The sequence below is a fragment of the Anastrepha ludens genome, chromosome 5 (assembly GCF_028408465.1).
Source record: "Anastrepha ludens isolate Willacy chromosome 5, idAnaLude1.1, whole genome shotgun sequence".
In the NCBI taxonomy this organism is placed as follows: domain Eukaryota; kingdom Metazoa; phylum Arthropoda; class Insecta; order Diptera; family Tephritidae; genus Anastrepha; species Anastrepha ludens.
The window spans coordinates 5810767-5837489 of NC_071501.1; the positions used below are offsets into that span (position 1 = coordinate 5810767).

General features: G+C 37.7%; 1 protein-coding gene across 5 annotated transcripts in view; it reads right to left on the reverse strand.

The window, feature by feature from the left end:
* Nucleotides 1-528: 528 nt before the first annotated feature.
* LOC128864168 (protein real-time) overlaps nt 529-26723 on the reverse strand; it is a 57322-nt gene continuing 31127 nt past the window's right edge. For all 5 annotated transcript variants that reach the window (XM_054103699.1, XM_054103697.1, XM_054103696.1 and 2 more), the window contains 6 exons: nt 5879-6856; nt 5558-5816; nt 5359-5480; nt 1308-1593; nt 1133-1233; nt 529-1064 (listed from right to left, as the gene is read on the reverse strand). In XM_054103699.1, the coding sequence (XP_053959674.1) occupies nt 873-1064; nt 1133-1233; nt 1308-1593; nt 5359-5480; nt 5558-5816; nt 5879-6856 (1938 nt within the window). In that variant the 3' untranslated portion in view covers nt 529-872. The remainder of the gene's footprint in view (nt 1065-1132; nt 1234-1307; nt 1594-5358; nt 5481-5557; nt 5817-5878; nt 6857-26723) is intronic.

Sequence of the window (26723 nt, forward strand, 5' to 3'; positions counted from 1 at the left end):
TAGTAAAATTAATTTCATTCAACCACTACTGCCACGTTAAATATTAATCGCTCTAAATTTGTATAGTAATTTCATTATCGCTTTTGAACGCTTTTATTGTTTTTATCAGCACGCATTTGTGGTTTTGTAAGTTTTTTTTTCAAAAATACAATTTATGCTCGTGTGTATTATTGCACATTCGATTCCGGTTTAATATTTTATTGTGGTAATGATTGCTTGCTAATGATGAACAAGTTTTGTTCGTTATGCTATCGATTAGTCGATAACAATTAAAAAAATACAATGCATTAATGCGTTACTTTTTTATATGAGGCATTTTTAGTGAAATTTTCGCTTGTAATTTCAAATTTTACTTTTATTTTTCGTTTTTCAAATAATTTATTTTTTAGTTTTGTTTAATTTAATTTGTTTTTTTAAGACTGAAACGCCAAATTAATTTTTGTTAAAATTACAATTCTACTCAACCTCATTCACTGGCGTGTCATTTCTTTATTGTTTTCCTCTAAACTCTATTTAAAATCAAGCTACTGTTGTTTGTGTTTTTTAATTTATAAACTAAAATTAATTTGTAGCATCTATGCGTGTAAATTTTATTATTAAACTATCAAACTATTCCATATTAGCATTTTAAACTATAAAATTATTTTAATTAAATTGAATATTAAAGTTAATTGTGTATTCATTTGCTCTACACACACACTCTCATTTTTTGCTCAATTCAGTGTCTTCTCCATCAGCGAATCGGCTGCAATGATGCCGTGCTCATGCAGCTCCTCACCGTTGTGTTGCTGCTTCCCCGCCTTTCCCAACACTTTGCCATTGTCCATCAGCGCTGATGTACTGCTACAGGCCGTACCATCTTTCACTTCATATCATCGACTCTGACATGAGCTGGCAGCTGACGATGATGAGAAACCTGATTGCAGACTGGTCATGGAGCCTTTGTAGTTGGCCGAGCTGAGCACTTCGTAGAAGAAGTTCAGCTGTGCTGGGCCTTCGGGGCCGCAAGACGGACTGAACCATTGCATTATGTAGGAGTGCGTGTGATGCATTACATGGGAGCCCTTAAATTATATGACAAATAAAAATTATAGGAATTTTGATGCCTTCGGCATAGGCTACTACTACTCACCTGTACACTTTCACGGTGTCGACAAATGAGCGTTGGTTCCTCCTTGAAATAGTGCTCGCCTTCGATGAAATCGTTCAGATCAAATATGGAAACGGCGGTATCTGTGATGATAAGAAATAGTCTTTTTAGTGTAAAACCTATCTGTATTTTTACTTTATTTTTTCAATAAATTTACCGGTTTTTGGCGGCAGCTCCTTTGTTGCGCGATACAATGTAAAGTGTAGGTCACTGCGCGTCACATCAAAATCCCATGTGAGTACACTTTTCGGATCCTGATTGGGTATGATCACCTCGTGCATATAACCGGTTCTCAATTCGACTGTCTTATACAGGCTACGATGTTCGTGCACTAAGGCGTCAACCTCTTGCGGTTTCTTCTCCTCCTCTTCTGCATCGTCTTCCTCCAGTGAATTCATTTTGTAGAGTGTTTTTGGCACAAGTCCTCCCTCATGAATGAGTGTCTGTGTTTGTGTAATTGTAATGAGAGAAGCGCAAAAAAAAAAGAAAACATTGAGAACCGATATTTTTTGCACGTATTTTAATTCAAAATTGCATCATTAACACGTATAACAACACAAGAAATTTTATGCAAGTGATATTGAAATTTGATGAGGGTAATCGTGAATTGTTATCAGTATAGGGTCTGGTGGTGAACGAGGACAAAACTAAGTATCTCCTGTCATCAAACAAACAGTCGGCGCACTTGGGTATCGGCATTGTTGGCACCTATGATTTCGAGGTTGTAGAAGACTTCGTATATTTAGGAACCAGCATTAACACCGATAACAATGACAGCCTTGAAATCGAACGTAGAACCTCTCTTGCCAATAAGTGCTACTTTGGACTAAGTAGGGAACTGAGTAGTAAAGTCCTCTCTCGACGAGCATAATTAACACTCTATAAGGCGCTCATCATGCCCGTTTTATTGTATGGCGCAGAATCTTGGTCAACATCTTCTGAGGCGTCACTTGGAGTGTTTGAGAGAAAGATTCTGGGAAGATTTTTGGACTTTTGCACGTTGGCAACGGCGAATACCGCAGGCGATGGAACGATGAGCTGTATGAGCTTTACAACGACATAGACATAGCGCAGCGAATAAATATCCAGCGGCTACGCTGGCTGGGTCATGTCATCCGTATGGATACAAACGCTCCGGCTCTGAAAGTATTCGATGCGGTACCAGCTGGTGGTACTAGAGGAGGAGGAAGACCTCATCTGTGTTGGAAAGATCAGATGGAGGAGGACTTGGTGTGTCCAACTGGCGCCGGTTAGCACGAAAAAGAAACGACTGGCGCGCTTTGTTAAAATCGGCCAAAATTGCGTAAGCGGTTATCGCGCCAATTAAGAAGAAAAAAAATCGTGAATTATTGACAGAAATTTGAAATTTACGAGTCTTGCTAAGTTTGCATTGGCATTTATTATTATTATTATTTTTATTAGGCTACTGCAAACTGCGACCAAGAGAAACCTGTATTTTAAGGCTTTTTAGAAACTTTAGCACATTCTGTGGTTTATTCATCATATTGGCATTACATACAGTCCGGGGTGGACCATTGCTTCCTCCTCTGTGGTTTATTGTTCCATAATTAATATGAATGCACAACAACACCACCAAACTGGTGTAGCCGTTTTCTGCCTAGTGCAGGACATTCAATAAGAATGTGTTCTGAATTCACTGAATGTTCACTGCCCATTTCATAGAATCGGCAAATGATTGGGTCAGAGAGACCAATTTTGTTTAAGTGAGACCTAAGTGAGACCTAAAATTATCAGTTAAAAGCCTAAAAGATTAGACTAATATGCTGAGCGAAAGTATCATAGCTTATTAGAAATTCCCCTGTCCGGCATGCTTCGCTTATCGCTCACCGCTAGAGTTTCGCCAGTGTTCAACGAATTTCTTCTCCTCACACTTTCTTCTCCTACAACTTTTGTAAGGATCAATTAGGGGCATGCTTACCACTTTTTTTAGCTAAATTTCATTTCTCTCGTATCCGTCATGTCCAGGAATAATTCTAATAATACTGTGTTGAAGTTACCTAACGTGTTAAGAAGGCTCATGACAGTCATTAATCATTTTTCAAAGTCACTTGACTATCTGAAAATTGTAAATGTGGGTTCCTCTCATTTTCTTATGGCGACATTGCATGGCACATATATCGATGGCATGAATTTTTGACTAGCAGTTTGTTGGGTGAAAACCCATTGGATTGATTTGTTAACCATCTTCTAATTTCGACCCATCAGCAAACCATATCTGGGAGCCAGGCTTGCAGTTTATAGAATTATTTCTCTAGGCCATAACGTTCATTAATGAGAACTAAAAAGTTCCTGAAGAAAATTGGTTTGGGTGATAATGTATCAACCCTATAAAGAATAGAATTATGCCGAAGTCTTCTAAGATCTTTAAATGTCCTTTCAGGTACTTTTTAGATCGGAGATGCCTTTTAATCTTAAAGCGCGCAAACGAGCTTCTTTTTCAATTAAAATGTGAAGCGGTGGTATGCATAAAAGCACACCTATTGTTGGCTAGATTGTGGACAGAAATTGAAATTGAATTCCCGTACTATAAACTGCTGGCACATCATACGACCTCCTATTAACCAGTAAAGATGGCTATCTGCTAGTTTAATCCCTATGCTATTTGTTATTCAGGCTAGCTGCTGAGGGTGTCATCCATTTTTTTTGGAATGTGCATACATGATAATTGTACGATAAGATTCAAACTTAAGTTTATGTTCAGGTTGAAGTCGCGAGCACGTCAGATGTTGGAAAAAAGGAGGTGTAAAAACAATCCTGACGCGATAGAAGCTTTCGGTTTGCAAAATCATGTTTAACACACAAAAAAACCACCGGAACCAGCCCAATATAAAAAAAAAATTACGTCAATTTAGTAGGCCTGTGTAATCAATATTATATAATGTGCGCTTTTTCAGCGCGCAGTATTTACAAGTATTTCACTTATGGAAGGCTATTTAGATGCTTAAACCAAGTAATAACGATGGAAAAGATGTATGAAAAGTCATATTGGCTTAAAAGTAAAATTCGAAAAATATATTTCGTAGCAAATCGAATACAAAAGGAATGAGTCAGGAACACCAAATAATAGAAAAAGTCTTTTCTAACAGCGATCGCCTATCGGCAGGCAATGGCAAACCTGCGAGTGTATTTCTGCCATGCAAAAGCTCCTCATAAAAACCCATCTGTCATTCGGTGCCGGCTTAAAATGGAACCCTTTGTAGAAAACATCTAGACGCACATCACGCCAATAGAAGGAGCTCGGCGCAGCATCCAATAAAGGGTGTATACATTTGTATACAAAATTTGCTACAATGTGGACTGATGCGCGCTCAATTCTTATCAACGGTCTGTCAGCGGAAGTAGAGCTTATAGAGCTAATCATTTTATAGCAATTTTTAATCACTTTCATTAATTTAGTAGTTCGTAAATTTCATCATAACGAAAATGTAAGCTGCGAATTACATTTTGACATTGTCAATAGATCATACAAAAATGTAAGGGTGTCTTTTGCATAGCAGCCATCTATATGGTGATTCGCAAGCGATGATCGACGGCTCTAACAGCGTATTCGAAGGCGTGATTGTAGCAATTCAGAAGCACATATCTGACTAATGATATTTAGTTTCAATTGTTAAATGAAAAATAAAAACACAATTTTTTAAGCTTTGTGATATATGTATGTATGTATGTGGGTCAGTGAACTGCAATCGAGCGCTTTTTTATCGCTACTGTGAAATAGGAAAATCATATTGAAATACTGGGGACGATCGTACAAAGTACAGCATATGACATATTTATTTGAATTATCTTTGTTTTCTACACACACAAGCACTGGCACAAACATGGTTTTAATAGTGAATGTAAAAGAAATTTAATACGACCACTGAGTACGAGACATATGAGACATTTTGAGACTGGACGAGTGGTGAGATTTCTAGGAACATAAAAGCTAAGTAAAAGCGCCTCTTACACAATCGCAAATAGGAAAAAAGCAATGCGTAAAATACTTTTGATTAATTTGTTCCACATACGGAATGTAGACCAGTGCTGACTGAATTTTGTTAAGGACAAAATTTCATTTCGTAGGCATTTAAAAAAGAGATGTTTGATTAGGTTTAACAAAACAATAAATAACTGTTAAATTACAAACAAACTGTAATATTTCATTGCAACTATTTACAGTAGCAAACAAAATTGTCTCGACCTACCTTACATGGACCACCCAGAAAGTCTGGTATGATCTCCGAATCGATGTATTGCTCTAGGCCGTCCTTCATGTGCAAGCAGTCGGGTCCGCCGTAGAATAGGAATTTCGAGCGTGTATTTTCATCTGTTCATAAATTTAACAATTTCGATATATTTTACGATTTTTAAACATATTTGGATCTTTGCCTCTTGTATACTCACTTATAAATGTGCTAACAATGGTCCAGGCAATGGGGAAAACGCGCGGCGCACGCACCACCAGCACACGACCCATCGTTTCGGGATAATTGTGCTCGACTGTCTCAATGATATTAAGCAGAGCTTTTACGCCCGGCCGCCAGAGATGGCGCATAGAGAGGCCCTCCAAGTCTACAAGCAGACACCAACTCAGCACTGGTTGTCCCAACCTTTCAGCCGATTCCTTGATACGCTGCATGCCCTCTTCACAAATGTGTAGCGTCTGTAAAGAAATAGGTTGTCTTGTAGACGAAATCTCCCCATTCAAATCACACACCAACTCACGAGTTTCAGCAAGCCTTCAGTGCCAATAGACTTCAGTAGGCCCTTCACATCCATATGACCCAAACGTAGTATGTAAATCGGACGCCCATCCTTGTCGTGATGATGCCAAGCGCCGGGAAAGTGATTTACTACCACTGCTGGTGCCTTATATTCCTTAACCAATGAGTCAATGTTGTGTTCCTTTCGCCACTTAAGCGAGTCTTTGAGCATTGTGAATGCTTGGTTCACATGCCAATCGCGTGCTGTCAAAAAACGCAGTATGGTCTGATAACTTGGCATTTTTTCCAAGTCTTCGACACCATTCAGCATTTTTCGCAGCTCCAACAGTTTTGATGCCTGCATTGGCGTTAGAGCGCCCAAATTTTTCGCTATAAAGTCACCATCGAGTAGCACATCGTGTGAGGAGCGGCGCCTTTCGCTATCCTTTTGTTGTTGCATAGTTGGTTCTTCGCTTGCCTCACGCGTGGTCGGCGAACAGGGTGCATCGACTGGCGGCACCCAACGCTCCACTTCGGTTACACCCTGTTCCTTCAATTGATCTATGAAATACTCAATGATTTCTTTACCCTTTAGCGTTGTTTGCGTATACTGTTTCATGCCCATCTTCTCCATGGAGTGTTCGAAACCGAAAAAGTTCTTAATATCCAGTGTGGCTGTCTGGTCGAAACAAGTCCAATCGGGATTGTCGGGATGCGCATAGTAACGGCAGCGTTCGAAAATTTCAATGCGCGACGAGAAACTCTCGTTCACAGCCTCAATATTGAGTGTCCGATTAGCCAGATCGAGGTAGTTGTGTTGCAAGAAATATACAAAGTCCACACCTATTAACTTTTTGAAAATGTATGGCGCATCCACGGCCAATTTGCAGCGACGACTCGTGTTGCGTTTGGCGCCATTATCTAAGACTTCATCTTTGACGATCTCGCAGTCGAGCACGATGGGCATTTGTGGACATTTGGGGAAGCGGCATTCGTAGGCCTGAGAGAAAAAGATATAAATTATTAGGCAAAAAAGAAAATTATTAATACTAGAGCACTAAATAAAACGGTTTAAATTTAATTTTAACACGTTCAATGCTTTTTCAATATGTTGTAGACACTTTGGGTTTTCCTGCGCTCTTCCTGATACCCAAAAATTCTACTCGCAAACCACTCATATTTGAAAGTGTTCAAATTAGAGCAAACCTAGAAAAATTATCGAAATGGAGGCATTATTCGGATACAAACAAAGGTAGGTTCGATTCTGTATAAACTAAGAGTTATATCATATCCTAATTTTTTTTTTAATTAAAATTTAACCAGCTGAGTGATTTGATCAAGCTCAACTATGTCCAAGGCAAATCAGGTACTTCAATCACTCCAAGGAAGAGGAGTTTTACTCCGTCCTCCGCCATCACTAGCAGGTGTCTAAGCGAATATTGATAACTTGTTCGTTTTACCATTCTACGCCTTAAATTTATGTAAATTAAAACAAATCATTCTGCATTTTTGGATTTATATTTACAGCGGATAGGCAATCAACAAATCATTAAGGAATCAGCAAGGAATATTTCATGAAGAAGTTGATATATTGCAAAAGTATTTTGTAAAGCGAATTCTGAAGCTACCATCACATATGCCTACATACATACTTTTCTTGGAAACTGGCATGCAAGAAAATCATTTGTTCACTTTAGAACTGTTCCTTAAGTATATGCACAGAATTTTGTTTATACTCAGAAAATCGGCTGCCACATTATCTGTCTAAAATTGCTATAAAGAAAGAAGTCTTCTGGATTAGAGATCTAAAGAACTTGTTTAGTATAAACGATGGCATTTCGCGAACAGATAACATACAATCAGAAAGCTGGATAGAAGATGCAAAACTGCTTTTAACAAACCACAACCAGGCTAGGATGAATATGTACATTAGGGTGTCCCAGGCTACAAGGGGGAATTTTTTTTTCGGAATTTCAATACGCATACCCTTTATTTTTTTTCCATTTGACTCTAAAAACTTAAATATAAAATATTATTGAGATCGGATGCCATTAACCCGTGCCGACTTGATGTCAAACTTTAAGATTAAAAGTTAGTATGAAAGCTATAGGCTCACAATAGAGAAAAGTTTAACTGAATTTTTAGATTAAGTAAATAAGTAAAAATAAAACACATATTTCGTATTTATTTTCTTTTTATTATATTATAAAAAGGACATCAATCATCGAATTTTCTTTTCAAAGTTTGCTTTTATAGTCGGGATATACCTGTCTGTGTTCTTGTACGCAACGTAATAAAAATAGTTTTTGTTCCTCTTGAACAGTGACCAAATCATGGAAGTCTTGCATTAAGCCAGAATAGATACTTCATTTGTCAAATACCACAAATGCTGGCAAAACTTCTGCAAAGCTGCTTTTGAAAAGCTTTTGTCTATTGTTTCTTAATTTTTCATGGCCTTTAAAAAACACAAATCCTGACGCCTTTACTGCCAAAATACATTGGAGCCAGGGTTTTACGTAGGATGTCACGATGAACATACATACGTCCAACAGAGCTGCCTTACCCTTGTTTGAAATTCTGAATTGAGAGCTAAGTAACGATATTTTTAATAAATAAATGGCTCTCGCCATCCATCAAGCCTGGTGCATAGCACCTGGAGGCCGAATCTTAAATTCCTTCGCTGAATCTCCGCCATGAAATATAATTGAAAGCTCAATTAATTCGCGATAGTCATCTCTAACGATTTCTTTGGTTAATTCAGTTTTGTACAATTTTAGCAGTAGTTTGTCAATTTCCGAAACATTAAAACAAGATATCTTTTCTGTACAGCTTTGTATTTTCTCGGGATCGCCTTTAAGTACTAATTCGTAACGTGATGACGGCAAGCAAAAATAAGCACTTCTCTACCCAGTTTTTTTCGAGAAGCACACATGCTCCATTTATGCGGCCTGTGTTAGAAGCAGTAGTATCACAACAGAGAATCTGCACTTTGTCTTCAAGGTTCCAGTTCATAATAGCATCCCAAACTGCGTCTGCCTGTTCCCTTCCTGTCGAGCTATCCAATTTCGGAACAGCAATAATTTGTTCTTTATTATCGTATGTAATAACTACCGGTAGGCGTTCTTCTTTACTTTTACGTGAATCTAGAGCTGGCAACAGTTTTCCGTCCCAGAGGACAGTTACCGCGCCCGGGACCTTGTTTTGAAAATCAATTCTTATAGATTCAGCCCATTCTTTTCGCATTTCCGTACGAACTCTATGGATGGAGGACTTGCTTATAGGAAATTCATCCGTATTGAGCCCCAGAGCGTCAATAGTAGCTTCAATTATAAAGACAGAATCCCTCACACTTAACTGACATCTGTCTAATGCGGCAAATAACTTGGGAGTTATGATATTTTTCCGCATAGAAGTTTTATCGGGCTGAGAGGGGGCTTCTCTTGCGCTGGGCCTATTTTCTTCTAAATCTATTATTTCAGAATCAGAAGATGACTTTTCTAGTGGTGGTTCGCAAGATGATGTTGATGGTGCTAAGGTGAAAAATATTTAGCACGTCGCTTTTCCTTCTCGATGATTCGAAGGTGCGTCCTTTCCTCTTTGTTTGTTACTTTTTTGTGCACTCCGGCTAAGTGACCGGGCCCCCCTGGTTCTCTTTGGCGCTGCAAGAAGATCTTATCTTCATTTATTTTAATCAATTGAAGAGTATCGGTATGTGCGATGTCAAACCAATTGTTTAAGTTTGAAGCAAACTCCTGTGGACGCTGTTCAAACACTTCTTGAGTTTTTTTTGCATTTTTTTGCAATTCTCTCCAAACTTGGTATAAGTTAACTAGTTTCTTAACACAGTTAGGTATTGATCTGGTCGGCACGTAGCCTTTTCTCAATAAATAATACACTCACGAATTGTGAGATTTGCACTTTCATTGACACTTAAGTTCACTTCACGAATATTATAGAACAAAACTGCCAGTACTTGCCCATTAGAGAGAAGTTTAGAACCGGTGATTTGATGTTTTACATCCCCTATTAAAAATATCTCCTTTTTGGAACTTCGTAACTCCACTAACATGTTGACTACACGAAAAAAAACCCGATTACTAATAAAACAAAAAAGTAATTACACGCAATCAATCCGACAGTTCACGCGCGCCGTACTGTACAAGTACCGATAGGTTTCGACGCAAGTCGGCACGGGTTGCCGTGATCCTAGATAGACGAAACTTTATTTTTAGATGTTTTGAGACCATTCAAACAAAATAAGAGGGTGTGCGTTAAAAAAAAACACTTTAATTTTTTTGGGACACCCTAATGTACATGCAAAAAGCCTTAAGTACTAGTAGGATATATAAGAAAGTAGATTGGTCAAAAGGGCTGGTTTATTTAAAAAAATATGATATAGAATCAAGCATATGGATAATGAGGGCTAGAAGTGACATGGTAATTTTAAATAACAACAGATTTGACACAGAAAATAAAACTAGCTTAATGTGTAATTTGGGCGAGCTTGAAAACATAGCACATTTCCTGGCGCGCTGCCCAATATTAAGAGAATATAGAAAGAAAGTGAAAAGTCTTTTTCGGAAAATTTACCTTAAATGATTCACAGCTGATTGAGATTCTCAATGGGGAAAATGATCATTGGAATTGAATCACATACAGAGATTACTTAATAAAAGAGTTTAACTGGTTTTAAAAACCGTAAACCGAATAATTGTTTTGTACGAAAAATAAATCGACGTCGTTAAAGTATTGCAAATATTTATTTTTTTCTTAATATTACAATAAGTAAATTTCAAATTTTGTATATTTTACTTTTATTTGCAATAAATACTACTACTACTATTTCATTAAGCAATCATCACTCTTTCCTCCTTAGTTCGAAAGAGAGCTCTTCCTCATTTTCTTTTGTTTAGCACACGCCGATCAGTAATCACTCATGCACAAGTCCGCTATGAACGGTCATGTAGCTTTCCTGAGTAAAAACACTATTGAAGTCAGATCATTTAGACGAAAAATTCACCACTCTTGATAAGGGGATTATCACCTGCCACTAGGTAGGAAATTTCATCAGTGCCTCCTCAAGGGTTAACTGCATACTTCAACAATGGGGTTGTTTTATACTTATACAAGGTGGCCCAAAACTAATCACCCTAACGGAAGATTTATAACTTTTACAAATGGCGTCGAGCGTCAATTATATTGGACACTTGTGGTATACAAACATGCAAAATGGAGCGCGTAAAGGCCAAACTAGCTGTATGAGCTTTATGACGATATAGACATAGCGCAGCGAATAAAGATCCAGCGGCTACGTTGGCTGGGTCATGTCGTCCGAATGGATACAAACGCCCCGGCTCTGAAAGTATTCGATGCGGTAGCAGCTGGTGGTAGTAGAGGAAGAGGAAGGCCCCCTCTGCATTGGAAAGATCAGGTGGAGAAGGAATTGGCTTCACTTGGTGTGTCCAACTGGCGCCGGTTAGCACGAAAAAGAAACGACTGATGCGCTTTGTAAAAATCGGCCAAAATCGCCTAGCGGTTATAGCGTCAATTAAGAAGAAAAAAGGCCAAACTAAAGATTTTCATCACATTTTTTTTTCATTTAGTATAAAAGTTATTCAAAAACTAAATTAGATGATTAATATCATTGTATTTCTTATAGTCTTTCTTCAACCCATAAACTCAAATCTTGCAACATTTCTTCAAGTTCCGGTTACTCAACAGCGAATAGCATGAGAATAACTAACCTCCCTTTAATTCAAAAATAACTTTGTCAACCCTGCATTTCTCTTTGCGAACTCGCGCCCCAGCTGTCACTGGCACATCATTTGCTTTGAGTTTTATTATAGAAATCCGCACAAATTATGCGAAGCACCGTAAGGGCACTTACATACTTAAAATAGTTCTTACACACATACATACATTTCTAGTTAGGTGTATGTGAATGCGCATTTCTACGAATTGCGAACCCCTGCCATGCACTATTCATGCAGAAATCGTCTAAAAATAGCCATGTTTGCGCTATTGTAACTGTCACCAAACTGTCTGGGTGGTCCTCAATTGTTGCCGATACTTTTTGCGCTTGAACTTGAACTTTTATAGTACTCCTACCCCAAAAAGTTAACGCTTTGCACTCTTTTGCGCCTATTATTAGGCAACGCGCAGCAGAGTATTTTGCAGAAATGCTAATTTATTTGTACAATTCTTGAGATTGTGGTAAAAATTATATGTTTATATATATATATATATATATATATATATATGTATGTACAAGTCTTTTTTGCCGGAATTTCGATTGTTTTTAGTTTGCTTTTGCCTGTACTGCTGCTCCCTTTGTGTTTCAGTTTGTTGTTTTGTCTTCATTGGACTTCTGGCGGATTTGTGTGACGCAAATGGACGCCACTTATTATTTTTGTTTGCGTAAAACAGAATTTCGGCGCTTATTATAACCAAGTGGTGTGGAATATAAATATTTGGATTAGTAAAAAATGTTGCCAAAAAATGTTTTCTACACGCAAATGTTAAGCAATTAAGATTTTAGAAATTTTAACGCTTGCAACGATTATAGCAGGTGCCGAATAGATGAAAGGTGTTTAGGTTCTTTTCCGTCACTTTGTTGTTTTCTAAATTTAAATTTTGCAAAAACTTAATTATGTTTCCAAGTATTTAGTACGATTAAAAATTCTTCTTAGATTTTCTCTTCTTGCACTGCCAGCTAATTTACTTGGTAAACGCAATTAAAAGTTTGCTCATAAAGTATAATTAAATTCCCACAGCTTCTGCGTGTGCCCACTTACACTTATACAAACGTACAACTACCTAAACGAATATGGGTACCAACAGCTATTAAAGGTCCATAGAAGCGGCCTCTAACCGCATGATGTGCAACAGCCTGGTTAAACTTTTCCTATTCTTGACTCAGTTTTCCACACTTTTTTACAAGGCGTATTATTCAGCCTTCTACTTAACTTCGATTGCAATTTTAGTTGGTAAATATTAATTTGAGCAAGCTGGTACGCGCAGTCTTTCGTTTATTGTATTACCACAAAATACCAAATATTATTATTATTACATAATTTAGCTTGTGAGGTTTTTTTAATTACATTTGCTGTCATGCAACGAATCCGAGTTGGGGTTATGAATTAGCTAAGAAATACATATTTTTTATGTTTAAAATTTTTATTTTCTTTCAGTTCTCTGTATTGCCGAAATCTCTAGTCTTCTTTTTGCCTACTTGAATTTGTATCATACAAGGTGGCGCAAAATGAATTACCCTATCGGAAGATTTATAATTGTTGCAAATGGAATCATACGTCAATCATATTTGACACTTGTGAACTAGACAGCTGCAGTATACAACCATAGAAGAAAAAAAAATTTCCATTGGAAAATAAAAAATGTATTCAAAAACAAAAGCACATGATTAATTCTGCGCCACGTTGTATATTCTCAAAAAGTTATTAAAAAACAAAATTGGATTATTACTTTGGCGCCACCTTGTATATTCTAACAAAAAATTATTCACAAACAAAATTGAATGATTATTTTTGTGCCTCCTTCTATATTCTAAAAAATTCAGTCAAAACCAAATTAGTTTATTAATTTTGCGCCACCTTGTATGTTCTATAAAATTTATTCAAAAACAAAATTGGATGATTAATTTTGCGCCACCCTGCATATTCTAAAAAATTCATACAAAAACAAAATTAGATTAATAATTTTGCGCCACCTTGTATGTTCTAAAAAAGCTATTCAAAAACAAAATTGGATGATTAATTTTCCGACACCTTGTACGTTCTAAAAATTTTATTCAAAAACAAAATTGGATGATTAATTTTGCGCCACCCTGCATATTCTAAAAAATTCATACAAAAACAAAATTAGAATAATAATTTTGCGCCACCTTTTATATTCTAAAAAGGTTGCTTAAACACAAAATTGGGTTTTTAATTTTGCGCCACCTTGTATATTCCAAACAATTCATTCAAAAACAAAATTGGATGATTAATGTTGTGCCACCTTGTATATTCTAAAATGGTCTAAAAATAGCATAAAAATCCCATCATTTGAATTCCGTTGATAAAATTTTTAAATTATATTCGTGACTTTTTAAGGCTACACTCTTCTATTATCTGAAGCTCAGTTTTGGAAAAAATATTTTTAAGAACAAATTTTATTTAAAAAGCTCGATTTTTGGAATTATTTCTAATCAGTCCAACTTTCGTGCATCTTAATATTTTTTCGAAATATTTCAGAGAAAATCTGTTTCCTATAAGTACGGTTTTCTCTGGTTATTATTGTCCTTATATGGTGGTTACTTAACCGTATGATAGCGTGAAATGACAAGTTCATTCTCGCCAAGCTGACACCGAGAAGGGATTACTTATAAAGTAAATTCGTAAAAAAGTCTTAAATTTGTAAAAAAAAAATTATAGTAGACTATAATATTTTAATAACCTTTTAAAATCTGCAATCACTTATAACGACATTTCGAATAAACTATTCGAATAAAATTGAAACTAATATAAACGTCCAAAATTACAAACTTTTAATTTCGAACTAACTTTTAATTATCCGCACCTGGCGCTGTATACTCAATATGAATAGGTCATTAAAATGGGAGCATAGCAGCACACGAAGCGTCATGCAATCTAAAACTTATCCAACCACTGCACGTAAAATGCTTTACCTGAAAAATTCCTGCACCAGCTCGTAATTAATTTTACATTTTACGGCCAACTGGGTGGTGTTCGTAAAAAAATTAAACTGTACGCTTTAGCATTAAAAGTCGCATTTACGAGAGCCTTTCGAAAAGTCCGTGCAAAAATAAGAACTACTTACTTGCTTAGGATAAACCTTTTTTATTTTTCGGCAGGCTTCTTCGACAACCTAAATTCCATCAATCCTTTCTACTACATCAACAGCTGTGACTGGCTGTAGATATCTGCCTGTTGGAGGTCTCATAATGGTATAAAAACGGCGCTTTAGTGCTAGTTGGGAAGTGCCAGAGTGGTACTTCAACCACTAACTACCCACCTCCTTTTAGGCGTATACACTTTGTTCAACGCTGTTGTAGTTTGTTGTTCAAGTCTGAAAAATAGCCATTCGAATCTGCTGTCACGTCCTCGTTTAAATAAAATCTTCAATTGGGGACTAAATTGCAGTCCATGGGATCCGATGAGCCATGTCTGGAGAATAGGTGGGTGAAACGAGTTCAAACCCTATTTCCATTAATTTTGTGACCACAACTACTGAACTGAAGCGTAAAATTCCACACACAAAATTCTTTTTCGTCTATTTTTTGAAAATCACTCAATTTCCTCGATTCAGACGAATGTTAAATAAAAAGAAATCAACCGATCTGGCTGAAACTTGGTGTGCATTATTCCAAGAGATGCTACTAACTAAACATAACTTCGATACGCGCCAGTAGTGCCATCTCTCGGACTTTGCACGGACTTTTCAAACGACCCTCGCATGCACAATAACTTCGCACGCCATTGAAAGCAGAAAGCAAAGGACGCCCGTAATATTTACAATCAACTAAAAAGAGTTGCTTAAATACCTACTTGACTTCTTGACTCCGAAATTCAACTACAAAGCGAATACTTAAAAACTATTTCTTTACATTTTAGTAATCAAACCTGCAACAGTAAATGTGTGCATATCTCAAGGCGCTGCGGCATGCGATCACGTGCTCGCAGGTTGTAGAAATACTCATAGTTGAAACAGCTGAAAGTCACCCAAACACGCACGTGAAATTCACATTGAATGCAAAAACAAAAACTCTTGTTTTCTCCAACAAATAGAGGGCAGTCGTATCGTCCGCACCACTATCGATTTCTTTGGCTTCCATCAATGTTATTTACATATTTACGAGGGATATAATCAAGGTACGTGCAAGACACTGCATTTGTAAGTAGTTTCTCACCTCATTGGCCGCCTAAAGACCTCAGTTCATTTAATGGAGTTTGTGGCAATCGCACTCAAGGATTTCCATTGCGATGTTTTATCGGCGTACTCCGCAATTAACCTTTTCAGCTTGGCGGTGGCAGGTGTCAAGGTTGGCTGCCAGCGAATGCGGGTGCACTTGCACTTGTTTACATTTTAAAATAGGCTGCCCTCTGTCCGCATCCCTTAGTGAGGTTGGCCGTGTAATAGGCCGATATCTTAATAGAAAATGCAAACACGTAAACATACACTTGTGAATTCACACAGAGTATCTTTTTTCCTAATATTTAATTAACTGGAAAAGCTGTGGCGATTCACATGTAAAACATCGCATGCGACTTAGTAGTTAGTGGCGCTGTGGGAAAATGTGTGTGTTTGAGAATTTCAAATTATTTTACTTAAATAATTTGTAGAACACAAATAGATAATTAATTGGAAATGAAATAGAACGCATTTATTAAAATCCAATTTACCAAATTATATGCGTAGAAAAAATAATTATTGAAATGTGTAATGAGAAATTCCATGCCTTTTGACGCCTACGAAACACTGTAAGTAGCACTTGGAATTCGTATAATAAGCGCAAAGCAGTTTTTTGCTACTCCCAAATGTGTATTTCTAATAAGCAGCTACATTTTCTTTTTTCTTTTGTTATACGAATTTCACTCATTTATCAAAATGTGAACTACTACATAGTAGCATTTTCATTCAAGTGAAAAATTGGTTAATTAGGCTTTTCATATGCAGTGCATACTACCCTGCAGTAAATCGAGCTGGTATAGAACCACAGTAGAAATAGCCTATTAAGATGTGCGCTCTATCCCACGCAAAGCTTCCTACCATGGTGAAAAGATTTTAGAGATGTGCTCTTCAACATACCGTTATTTAGTTCTGAGCGAATTTAACAGAATCAGCTGATGGGCTGACGTCACTTGGAATGCATTTACAAACAAACTGAGATTGGATTAGTGATATATGAAAAAAATCAGCCAATAACGCTTCGTTGCCGTCTGAACAACGACTAATTGGACGAGTGTGTGAATATGGGTGAAATGATCGTCCGGAACTCAGCTGCCGTATCTCCAAAGTGACGTAGCAGCCGGAGTTTCCCTCACAATGTTCTTTTCCACCATAGTTAAAGAGCAAACCTGGTACGTTCCCACGACAGTTGGTTCTACGTAACCGGAACGGCCCGGATTTATATCCGGCCAAGGACTGTCACTTCAGCAGCATTTCTCGTATATGCACGGGGAATGTTTATGCTGCTACAACAACAAGAACGAACCTGGTAACTCTATTATCCTTGCTTTCTACTACGAAGTGGCAATTGTCACCATTACATAAAAAATTGTACGGAAAAAAAGCTTTCACCGCTGCCAATGGTATGTATCATAGTCACTGATCGTCATCGTCTAACTCATCTAACAGTTGGTCCAGGAAACCTGCTGTTGCGACAGATTTGGTCCAGAGAGAGAGAGATGTTAGGTGAGTGGGTTTAAGAGGGCACGTGAATAGGTGGTTACTATCGTGCGGGGTACCTTCACATGATGGACATATATTGAGGAAGTAGGAGTTTAACCTGCTACAACATCTAGACCGTAATTGAGTCAAAGTTACTCGGATCTCCCGAGACAGCTAAAGCTCTTCAGTTGTTATGGTTGGTGGTAAGACTCTGACAACAGTATTCCGGGATCGGGAGTTTAGGAAGGGGGTGACAGTCTGTCGATAAATATCGTTTAATGTCTGTTTATATACTGCCCGATTCAGTAGTAACAGTCGTGTTTGATGCTAGATCTCGTTGATATTTCACCAAGATTCGAACCTACGTTCTCTTAGAATTCCGAATGGTAGTCGCGCACCAACCCATTCGTCTAAGGCGGCCGATTTTAAAATAGCAGACCGAATAGAACCGAATATTTTTCTTGTTTAAGTGAAATTCGTAATCGGCGACCCCAAAATCCCTACTATATCAATGTGATTGTTGTTGTTGCCATATCAGCATAAGCACTTAGCATGCTGCTGGTGTGGCAGTCCACTCGACGGCTTCTTTATGGTCGTTCCTGTTGCCAAGAATACCAATTTAGTTGTGCCACTTGATTCTAGGAATTTGGATATCCTAAAGATTCGGGTTTTCCAGTCTTTGGTACATATTTTTAAGGTTTTAAGATACCAATTAAATAATTTGACATCAAATTGGCTCACATCACTGGAGATATGAGTGAAAACATCAAAACGATTGTAATTTTTGTACTGAGGCTTCAATTTGTATAAAAAGTTTTAGGTTAAGTCGATGGTTTCTTACTAGTTTTGACTAAAGGAATATTTGTATTTGTAAACGAATGATATAAGGGCGAAAAGAGTTTAAAAAATTATTAGAATGCGACGTAGGCAACACCTTTGACAACACCTCTGCATGACAGAAACAGGACCCTTACAGGGCCCCTTTATTCAATTTCCAAACTCATAGCGGTGTTCACCGATCACCTGGGAACTCATGCGAAGAAGCATGGACTTCCATACAACTCTCATTGCAGAAGCTGTAGGGATCCGGCAGAGGCTAAGCTTGAGGTTCCGTAGCGTGCCTTTTGAGGATAGTTCTCCAGCCTAGATTCATTTTCTCTCCTACACTACATCAAAAACACTGAATCTTCTTCCTTTAAGTTTTGTAATTTTTCGCAGGGGGTTGGTCTACATAAAGGTATCAAAACGACGCGTGTACCCATGGTGCTCTTGTCATCTCACCTCTCCAGGCAACACCTTAAATTTAAAGTTACACCTTACATTAAAAAGAAGTTACTTATACAGTTTTTCCTGCCCAAACCTGGTAATCTTTCATCCTTGGTACTAACTCTCCCACTAGGCATTGAACCACTTCAGAGACAGTCACGAAGCGTATGGAAGTAGTATGAAACTAACTCTTTAGAACACACTCACTATTTTTAATGCAGGGTGGCATTGCTTTATATGTGCCACGCGCACATGCGGCGCCTCCACACCACATAATTACTGCCACAAAGAGCAGAATGGCAAACTGACACAAAGAAAAATAAGTAAATGTGTATAAATGTTCACAAAGAGAAAGGATTTGTCCAGATTTCATGCAGTGCTTTTAAATAAGGATAAACTGCTGAATGCCTTTTTTGCAGTGGTTTAGGTGCTGATGTGTATGTACATACTTACATATATAATATACATATAAATGTAGAACAAAAGCTCGTGCGAAAATACGTTTCACAGTTAGCAAAATGCTTGCTTAAACGAAGGCTCTATTACGTCACCAAATATTGAGAATAAGTATTTCAAAAATTATTATATTGAAAACTCATCCCATCCGATTCTTATAAATATCATTTGCGATTCAGAGATGAGATAAAACAGAAGAGCTTTCCCTTTGAAGTAAATAAGCATAGATGGATACCAAGCATTTTTTAGGCTAATATTGTTAGTAAAATATATTTCAGCACACAAACTTCTGGTGTATATAGCACACGAGTTTTCTTGCGCTGACTGGGTAACACTCGATTTCGTTTCTCCATTCATTCAACAACCCAGCACAGTCAGATATCCTACAATTTCATTCGTTACCGCACTTCACTTTATTTCTGTCCAGACAAACAGACATAAAATTATACTTAAATGGAAGCAAAAGCAAACTTTTACTGAACGACTGCAAAAACTTGTGTTAAAAGTAGTCAAAAGGAAAATAGAAGAGAAAATAATCTCGGCGCAAGAAATGAAAAAAGCATAAACAAATCTATCTGTTTGTCTTTTACATTTACTATATTACTATAAATGAGTAAAAAAAATAACAATTATTTGCAATTTGCTAGCCATCCTTATACGAGTATGCATGACTAAGTGCAACAGCGTGAAGCAGGCAAACGGACGCCACAATGCCCAGAGTGCCGCAACCCTAGACACACTGGCAAAAACCGCACCCTCACATGCACATAGTAATTGCATGGTGTACAGCAGGAGCAGGCCAATAGTCTGCTCGTGCAGGCGCAAATGACCTGCCGCCTCCACAGAAAGTGGAAATTTACAGCACGTGGCAGCTGCTGTAAGACTCACTATCGCATTCGGTCTATATAAAGTGCCCGCATGTAGATGTTGGTCTTAACCAGGCTTAACGGGCGCGCCGTCCTTGAGAGCGGCAATCACATTGAAACCATGTAGTCGCGTGCAGTGTGCACGCATTTCCGCTGTTGCTTTGGAAGCTCCGTTTTTTCCCAAAGATTTGCAATTTCTAGCCATTTGCCGCACTTGTTGGCTGTTGCTGTTGCTGCGGTCGTTGCAAACTTTTGCCTATTTATAGCTGCATTGAAAGTTTAACACTTGTGTCGCTCGAGCATAAGCGCAGTTTGTGTTGCTGCTACTGATTGCAAATATTTGCATGCCGTCCACGCCTGGGCGTTGCCATGAATGCTAACGATGCATTTTTTTCTCGCTTTCTTGTTTTTTTTTTTTCTGAATAACTTTTTTCTGCGGTTCCTGGTTAGTGGGTGGCTCAATAGTTGTTAGTGACTGCGGCTCTCGTTGTGCTTCCTTTGAAGTTCACATCGCATTGAAATTTATTCCCACGCTACGCTCTTGTCCACCTGTTTGCTGTGCGAGCGGTTGCTGCTGTTGAGATTTTAAATTTATAACTTTTATATGCCATTAGCAATGTACACAATTTTAATGGTAAACATTTATGCACGATTGCATTACCGTTAGCCATTCATGCATTGTGCGCAGCAACGTACGTAGCATACAGGCATAATGAAATTTATATGTTTTGCGGTATTTAATAATGCATTGTATTTGCAGCCTCAGCTGCTAATTAAAGTCATTTAATTAGCTGGGCATACTAAATAAACAAATAAATATTAAATTGCAAAGAATGCTGGAAAACATAATGCTTGTATGCGTGTATATATGTGTAATGTAACATTCCCTCATATACAATATATAACCACCCTGGAGATTAGTGACCTGGTGACTGAAATTCAGAGTATTTTATACACTCCTACTCTAGCTAAAAAAACCGGACTTTTTCTTGTAGGTAGAAACAGCATATGGCACTATCTCTTGCAATTATTTGAATTCGATACGCAAATCCAGAATTGCCATACTAAGAAATCACAACATTTTAGCTAATCCCTGTAGTACGGGGAATACCGGCCACTGCGTTGTGATCGCTGAAATCAGACGAGAACTATCATGTCATGAGTTCAGGCATGAATGGCAAGCGAATGCGGAAGGGTTGGGCGCTCACGAGACGGTAAAATAGAAGACGATGAGCGCAGAGAGCTTTTGGATCACGCCTAGGAAATACAATATAAAAAGCGAACAAAATTTTGCTTCAATTCAGAAGGCGAATATATTGACTAATGAAATTAGAGAATGTGGAACTCGATTCACGAAAGTGCTAAAGCTTGACTGAATGATAGAAACAAGCTTTAAATAGTTAGTATCCCAATATTTTATTAAAAATAAATAACATTTATGACGTGCGTTTAGGTATTGTTCCACAAATGGAGAGACCCACAGTTTTAAGCCCACTCCGAACCGCAAATCGTCCCCTTTCCGTGTTAACCTCGTAACTTAATTTTTTTCGAAATTGAGATTTTAAGTGAAAAACACTCCTTAGCACTCCTGTTACGTAAAACAAAACATACAATGTTCATAATGATTATAGAATTTTTTTGAGAGCGTTTCGATTTTTTTCGTATCTACATGTTCGAATTCAAAAACCTCGTATCTACTATAAGTATCGTATCAAAAAAGTTATAACTTTTCATAGAAGTTAAGTAACTCCAAATATTTTTATCGATTTACTGAAAATTATGATTTTGTAGACACGAGGTTAACACAGAAAGGGGACGAAATGGTTTTTTTTTATGAGGAGCTTTTTCATGGCAGAAATACACTCGGAGGTTTGCCATTGCCTGCCGCTATTAGAAAAAAACTGTCTCTATTACTTTACTGTTTCATGCACGCAGATTGGAAGCTACGCACTGCCGAATGGTAGTCAGGCACCAACCCATTCGGCTGTTGACGTTGATAAATCTTCCAAATAATCTTGCAAAATCGTACGTGAATCGTATTTGACACTGTAAACTAAACAGCTGCCGTATACGAACAGGCAAGCAATAGACAAGCAAAATTATAATTGTTGTTTGATGCACATATAAAAGACAGAATCGTCTTGATAGTACAAAAAATATAAAATAAGTAAATGAAATAAAAATGTTTATGCAAAATGTACACGTTTTTATTTCTATTTATAAAATTTATAGACTTCCAATGAGCCTTTGTAAAAAAAGCATACGATTAGTTACTTTCATCGCTTTATACGATCTGTCTGCTTTAATTTCATTGGCATTTATTTCGCTAGAAGTCCTAAGAATAAGCACAAAAAATAATGCATTAGAATTCCCCATTAGGCTCAGTTGCACTTACTGCTGGCGTCACATGGAGAAACTAATTAAGATGTTGTGACCAATAACATACCATATTCTGGTTCTCAGCGAATTTGACCTAATCAGCTGAAAGGCTGACGTAGCTGGGCTCACGGAGAGGTTTTTTGACAAAAAAATTATCATTGTGTTAGTGATATACAAAAAAAAAAAATTAATAAAATGTCAATTCATTGCCGTCTGAATAACGATTGGTTGGACTAGTGTGTGAATACATGTGAAATGATCGTGCAAAATTCGGGTTGCTTCGTTGTCATCTGAACAATGGCCGATTGAACGAGTGTGTGAATGCATGTGAAATGGTGGTGCAGTGTTCGGCTGCCCAAGTGCACAGGTGACGTGACAGCCGAAGTTCCCTTCACAATTTCCTTTTTCACCATAGTTATTGGCCACACCTTGTACATAAATCTATCATCCTTCTGTCATCCTATGGGTTTCTACTTAACCGCAATCTCAGATGAAATGGTTTTGAGAAATTTTCAAAAATTAATATCTCCTTTTCCGAGCAACACGCAACCACGATGTTATCTTACTCGACAGTTTCACAAAAACAAAATACTTACACGTAACAATTACCAAGATATAATCAGCGAAGTTTTTAGCTTATCTCCTATTAACATAACTAAACTTATCACAACAGTTCTGAACTTAAAACACGTGTAAGTAATATTTACTATCTACTGCCTTTCTTCGCTGTTTACTTCTAGTGCTACTAGTTAACAAAATGTTGCATAGACAGACTCATTTGTTGTTATTTATTATCTAACCAAATATCTGAAAAGAAACCTGCCCCGCAGGAAAAACTTGAATAGGCGAAACCGATTTTTTGTTTACCGCTAGTCCGATTCCGGCAATTGAAAACCACTCCACTTCTTATGTTGACGACAGAATTTGACAGCGTCAAAGCAGAAAAATATACACCTGTGTTCGAAGTAGAAAGAGCGCGAGGATTAGTTTTTCAGTTCTTCTGGTGCTGATTTGACATGGCCGTATGCCATCTTAGTCAACCATCTTTAAACGTTTTTTATTAAATAAATAAAAAAATAAAATACAAATATAGTCTGCAATAGCCCAGGTAGACGGCGGTGTTAATCGGGACTATCGGCGTAGTTAATTCTGATTAAAATTGTAGTGCGACAGATGGTGGTTACGGGGATTAGTGAACAGTTGATTGCTAACTGGATAGTTCTGTCAGTACAAGATGGGCCGGAGGCCACATCCACGGGTATTAGCTGCCCTGATACTACGAAATAATTATTTATTAAAACAAACCAGATTATAAAGTTTGAAAGTGGGAATTATTAGAGTTTTAAGAAAATCGGGTGTAAGACCCAGAATCGGAATCGGCCTCTTGTTAAAAAACGGAACATATGCAGACCTATGTAATCGAAACTAGAACCTCCTTAACGAGACTACACCAAAGCTTCACTTCCATTTAGTAAAAACTGCAGTTTCCTGTTTCATAAATATAATTTTTTGAATTACACAAAAAAAAAAAGGAATGCAGAACACATTAATTATCATTAGTTTGAGATATCGGAAAATAGTTGCTGCGGACACAATTAACACTTCCCTTGACGGCCGCGAACCGCTCATGGTGCGGGATTCACGTGAATACAGGTATAACCATTTCGGTACTAGTCGATTTTCGTGCACTTTCAGTAGTTAAAATAGACCCATACCACACACCACACATAATTTCTTACACTCATAAGCCATTAATAATACCCATACCTTCCTGGGCCTTAATTCAAATGCCAAAACAACCCGCTTTACTACCCAGCGTCGTGACGTAGTTAAGCTCGGCGTGTCGTATGAGTGACTAACGTCTTTTGTTGGCGATATCTACTCGCACATACATATATATGTACATGGTAGTTCTGCAAGTAATAGTGCATGCATATGCAAGCATGTATCTGCTCATAAAATACTAGTCCCTGCTGCTTAGCATTGCCTCACAGCCTTGAACTTCAACTGTGGAGCAATAAATTGCATGCAGGCATAGTTGTTTTTGCATTTATGCATTCATTAGTGTTGTGTTTCTTTCGTTCGAAACGATTTTGAAAATTAGCCAATTCTTGTTTAGCGGCAAGCAGCATGCCAAAAATACAAGGGAATTACGTAGTAAATCAAGAAAACTTTGCAACCATTTTTTACAGATTGCGGGAATGATAATATTTTATGTGAAAATGTTCTAGACATTTGCATAAGGTTGTGGAAAGGTATGAAAAGACCCCACAGCTACTGATATGAATTAAAATATAAAAAAAAAATGAAAATTATGCAATAAATTCTGAATTATCAGGGGGTTGAAATTTAAAGTTGTACAATTTGTACAATATGAGAAAAATAAATTTAGAATTGATTGGGTAAACCGAGAATTTGTAACCTGAGCGCGAATTCATTAGTTAAGCAAAAAAGTAAATAAATCAGGATTTCTTCCTAGTAAAAACCATTGCGTGCATACAAATCTCTTAAATTAAATTATGAGCCGCCATAGCCGAATGGCTTGGTGCGTGACTACCATTCGGAATTCGGAATCTCGGTGAAAGACCAAAATTAAGAAAAAAGTTTCTTCTAATAGCGGTCGCCCCTCCGCAGACAATGGCAAACTTCCGAGTGTATTTCTGCCATGAAAAAGCTCCTCATAAAAAACCATTTGTCGTTAGGAGTTGGCTTAAACCCTTAATTCCGTCCATTTGTGGAATAACATCAAGACGCATGCCACAAATAAGAGGAGGAGCTCGGCCAAATACCCAAAAAGGGCATACGCGCCAGTTATAGATATATAAGTTATGAAGAGATTTAGCACTACGACTGGAAAAATCCTTTCCTTATAATATTTGAGGGAACGAGGGTAAAACAAAGTATATGCTGTCTACAACGCGGAACACACGGCGTGTAGGAACGCACGTCATTGCCGTCAACTATACTTTCGAAGTTGTGCCAGAATTTATTTATCTTGGCACCGCCGTTAACAGCAACAACGATATCAGCCTGGAGATCAAACGGAGAATCACTCTTGCTAATAGGTGTTACTATGGGCTAAGTAAGCAATTGAGTAGTCGAGCCCTCTCTCGCATGACCAAACTGACACTTTACAAGACTCTCATCATACCCGTGTTGCTTTATGGCGCAGAGGCATGGGTAGTGTCACAAAGCGATGCAGCCGCTCTTGGGGTGTTCGAGAGAAAAGTTCTTCGTAAGATCTTCGGTCCTGTGCGCGTTGGCGAAGACTACCGTTCAAGAATGAACCACGAGCTGTATGAGCTCTACGCCAAAATTGACGTAGTTCAACGCATTGCCATCCAACGCCTGCGTTGGCTAAGGCATGTCGTGCGTATGAATGAAGAAACTCCAGCAAAGAATGTGTTCGAGGGCGAAGTCCAAGAGAGCCGACGCAGAGGAAGATCATTGCTCCGGTGGAAAGACCAGGTGGAGGAAACCCTATGCTCGCTTGGTGTACAGAATTGGAGAAGGCGCGCGCGGAGCAGAGGCGCCTGGAGAGAGCTAGTGAGGTCGGCCGTAACTCGGTAACGGGTTGTCATGGCCACCTAAGTAAGTAAGTAAGTATAATATTTGAGGAACACTTTTCATTGATTACTCATGTCCAAATAATAATAATGATTCAGAGTCCACAATAATTTGTATGAAAAGTGTGTCTAACCGAAACTTTTGCAACGCAGGAAACACCCATATCCACCTATTTCTTTGCATTACTATTTTGTTTTTTATTATCTTATCACTTTGAATCATAATTAATACCAAACAACTCATGTGGGCGTTTGTTCGATTGCCAAATGCAAATATATAAAGACATAGATAACACGTCGACAAATTTAATGCAATAACAAATAATTAGCTGACAGTCACATTTTTACCCCAAAAGTTGATTTTATTATTGGTAATTCGCTCAAGGTGGTTTCTATATAAATTTGAAAATGACTGCTTCAGGCAATTGAAAGTTACTTAAAGGTACAAAAGCTTGCTAAAAGTATTATCTATGGATGTAGGCAAAAAAAGGGATTATGAATTGATTTTGCTGGACAGTTTCTTTAGTTCAGACAAGAAAGTAATGAAATACAAACGACTTTGGCTTGAATTTCCGATTGACTTAAATTTTCTTATTTAATAGTTTTTGGGTAGCCTCATATTTCTACAGGGTGTTCCGGATAATGCCAATAATTTCAGAAATAGGTTGTATAGAAATAGCAGTCTCTGCCTGGTCATAGCATTACCTATTTCAGTATCCCTGAGTACTGTAATTTTCAAGAAAGTGACGCTTTACATTTTCTTAACAACGTAACATCTCACAACGGTGTTGGTTGTTTTCTTTCATGTAAAAAAATATCGAGCATTTATTGTATGTACCGACCAGGTAGGTCTCTCTATTTGCGAATCAACATCAAGACGCACGCCACAAATAGGAGAAGGTCTCGGTCAAACACCCGAAAAGCG